Source organism: Plasmodium gaboni, assembly GCF_001602025.1.
Source record: "Plasmodium gaboni strain SY75 chromosome Unknown, whole genome shotgun sequence".
In the NCBI taxonomy this organism is placed as follows: domain Eukaryota; phylum Apicomplexa; class Aconoidasida; order Haemosporida; family Plasmodiidae; genus Plasmodium; species Plasmodium gaboni.
In genome coordinates this window covers 1-1,664 of record NW_017385428.1, presented here as the reverse complement: position 1 = coordinate 1,664, position 1,664 = coordinate 1, and the positions used below count along the sequence as shown (strand labels likewise).

Sequence of the window (1,664 nt, the reverse complement as noted above, 5' to 3'; positions counted from 1 at the left end):
ATATATATATATATATGTCATATATGAGATAATTATATATTATAAAAAAAAATAAATAAGTTTAATTCGTATGCTTATAATCAATTCAAATTTGTGTTAATTTATATTGTATTTTAAAAATGATACAAATTTAAAAAATGATTTCACTACTTCATATAATTTGAAAAATAAATTTCCTTATGCACATATTTATAAGATATTTTTATTTTCTTTTTAAATATGAATAAAATATTATGTATTAAGGAATATATATATATATATATATATATATTTTATATTATTCTTAAATATAATATTTATAAACGTTAAGGTTCAATATATAAATATATGTGTATTCATTCTTTTATATATATATAATTTTAATTATTCATTCGTCATTAATATCTATTAAGAGAACAATTTTTTTAATAAGTATAATACTTAGCATTAAAATGTATATTATATAAAATTATTATTATATGTATAATCAATTTATAAATAGAAAAAAATTAAAAAGATTTATTATCTACTAAATGAATGTTGCGAGAAGTATTCCAAAATCTAAAATAAGTATAAACACTTCAACGTATTCTTTAATTTTTTCCCTATTTTTCGCAAGGCTAAAAGATTATGTTACAAATAGAATAAGAGAGGTAAAGACTACTGATAATCATAAAAAAGAATGTAGACATTTAAACTATGAGATAGATGAAGCACAAGAACTGTTTACTACAAATGACACACTTACTATTCCTAGATCTGTCAGAGAACATTCATGGAAGAAACAAATTGAAAAATATTTACAATATACATTGTCTAAAAATTCTGAAAATAAATGTAAAAGAATTTATCCTTTTTATCAAAGGGTTCAAAGAAACAGAAGAAAAATGTTAGAAGATTATTGTGAAGAAAGGGATAGAAAAAAAGATGAAATAGACTATTTAGGTAATCCAAGAGATAAATGCTTAGAATTTAATAATTGGATAATTTCTCAGGAAAACCTTATTACTAATGCTTTTAATAATAAACTTTATGGTGACGATCAATATAAGCAAGCATATAATATTTGTAGTAACTGTACCTTGAGAAATCCAGGTACTTTATTTAAAAAAATGGTTTGCAAAACTGAAGAGGAAGAAAAGAAAAACGATAAACCTGAGAATGGAAATGACCCCAATGGTGATAATCCAAAGGTGGTTGAAGATGATGATGGTGGTGGAAAAAAAACAGATGAAGAAAATGAAGAAGATGAGGAAGAAGAAAAACATCCTGAAACACCTAATAATCCAGCAATAGTATCGGGAAGTGATTTTACTGTAGAATATTATAATTCTAATATCGAACAAATCTTAAATTTTAAATTTTATGGAAAAGAATTTCAAAATACCATAAATATTTTTCCTACGTTAAGTTTTGGTATGAATACAATATATATATATATATATATAATTATTATCTTTTTTTTGTATTATATATTATATTAAGAAAAGAGATATATGTATTATATTTATTATTTAATTATGTTTTTAAATGTTTTTATTATAATATATACATAAATTTATTTAACTATATTATTTTAGATAGAATTAAGACGTATATTTTGAATATAGTTGGAATGGGAGATTCAAGTATTACGCCTACTAAAGGAAGCTTTAACTACCCTGTGAGAATAGATTTTACCAATG

General features: G+C 21.4%; 1 protein-coding gene across 1 annotated transcript; it reads left to right on the top strand.

Moving 5' to 3' along the window:
• Nucleotides 1-512: 512 nt before the first annotated feature.
• Nucleotides 513-1,664, top strand: PGSY75_0026200 (surface-associated interspersed protein 14.1 (SURFIN 14.1); the record flags this gene model as incomplete). Its single annotated transcript, XM_018783404.1, has 2 exons — nucleotides 513-1,395; nucleotides 1,560-1,664. Coding segments are annotated over 2 exons (988 nt in total), but the record flags the coding sequence as incomplete, so codon positions are not given.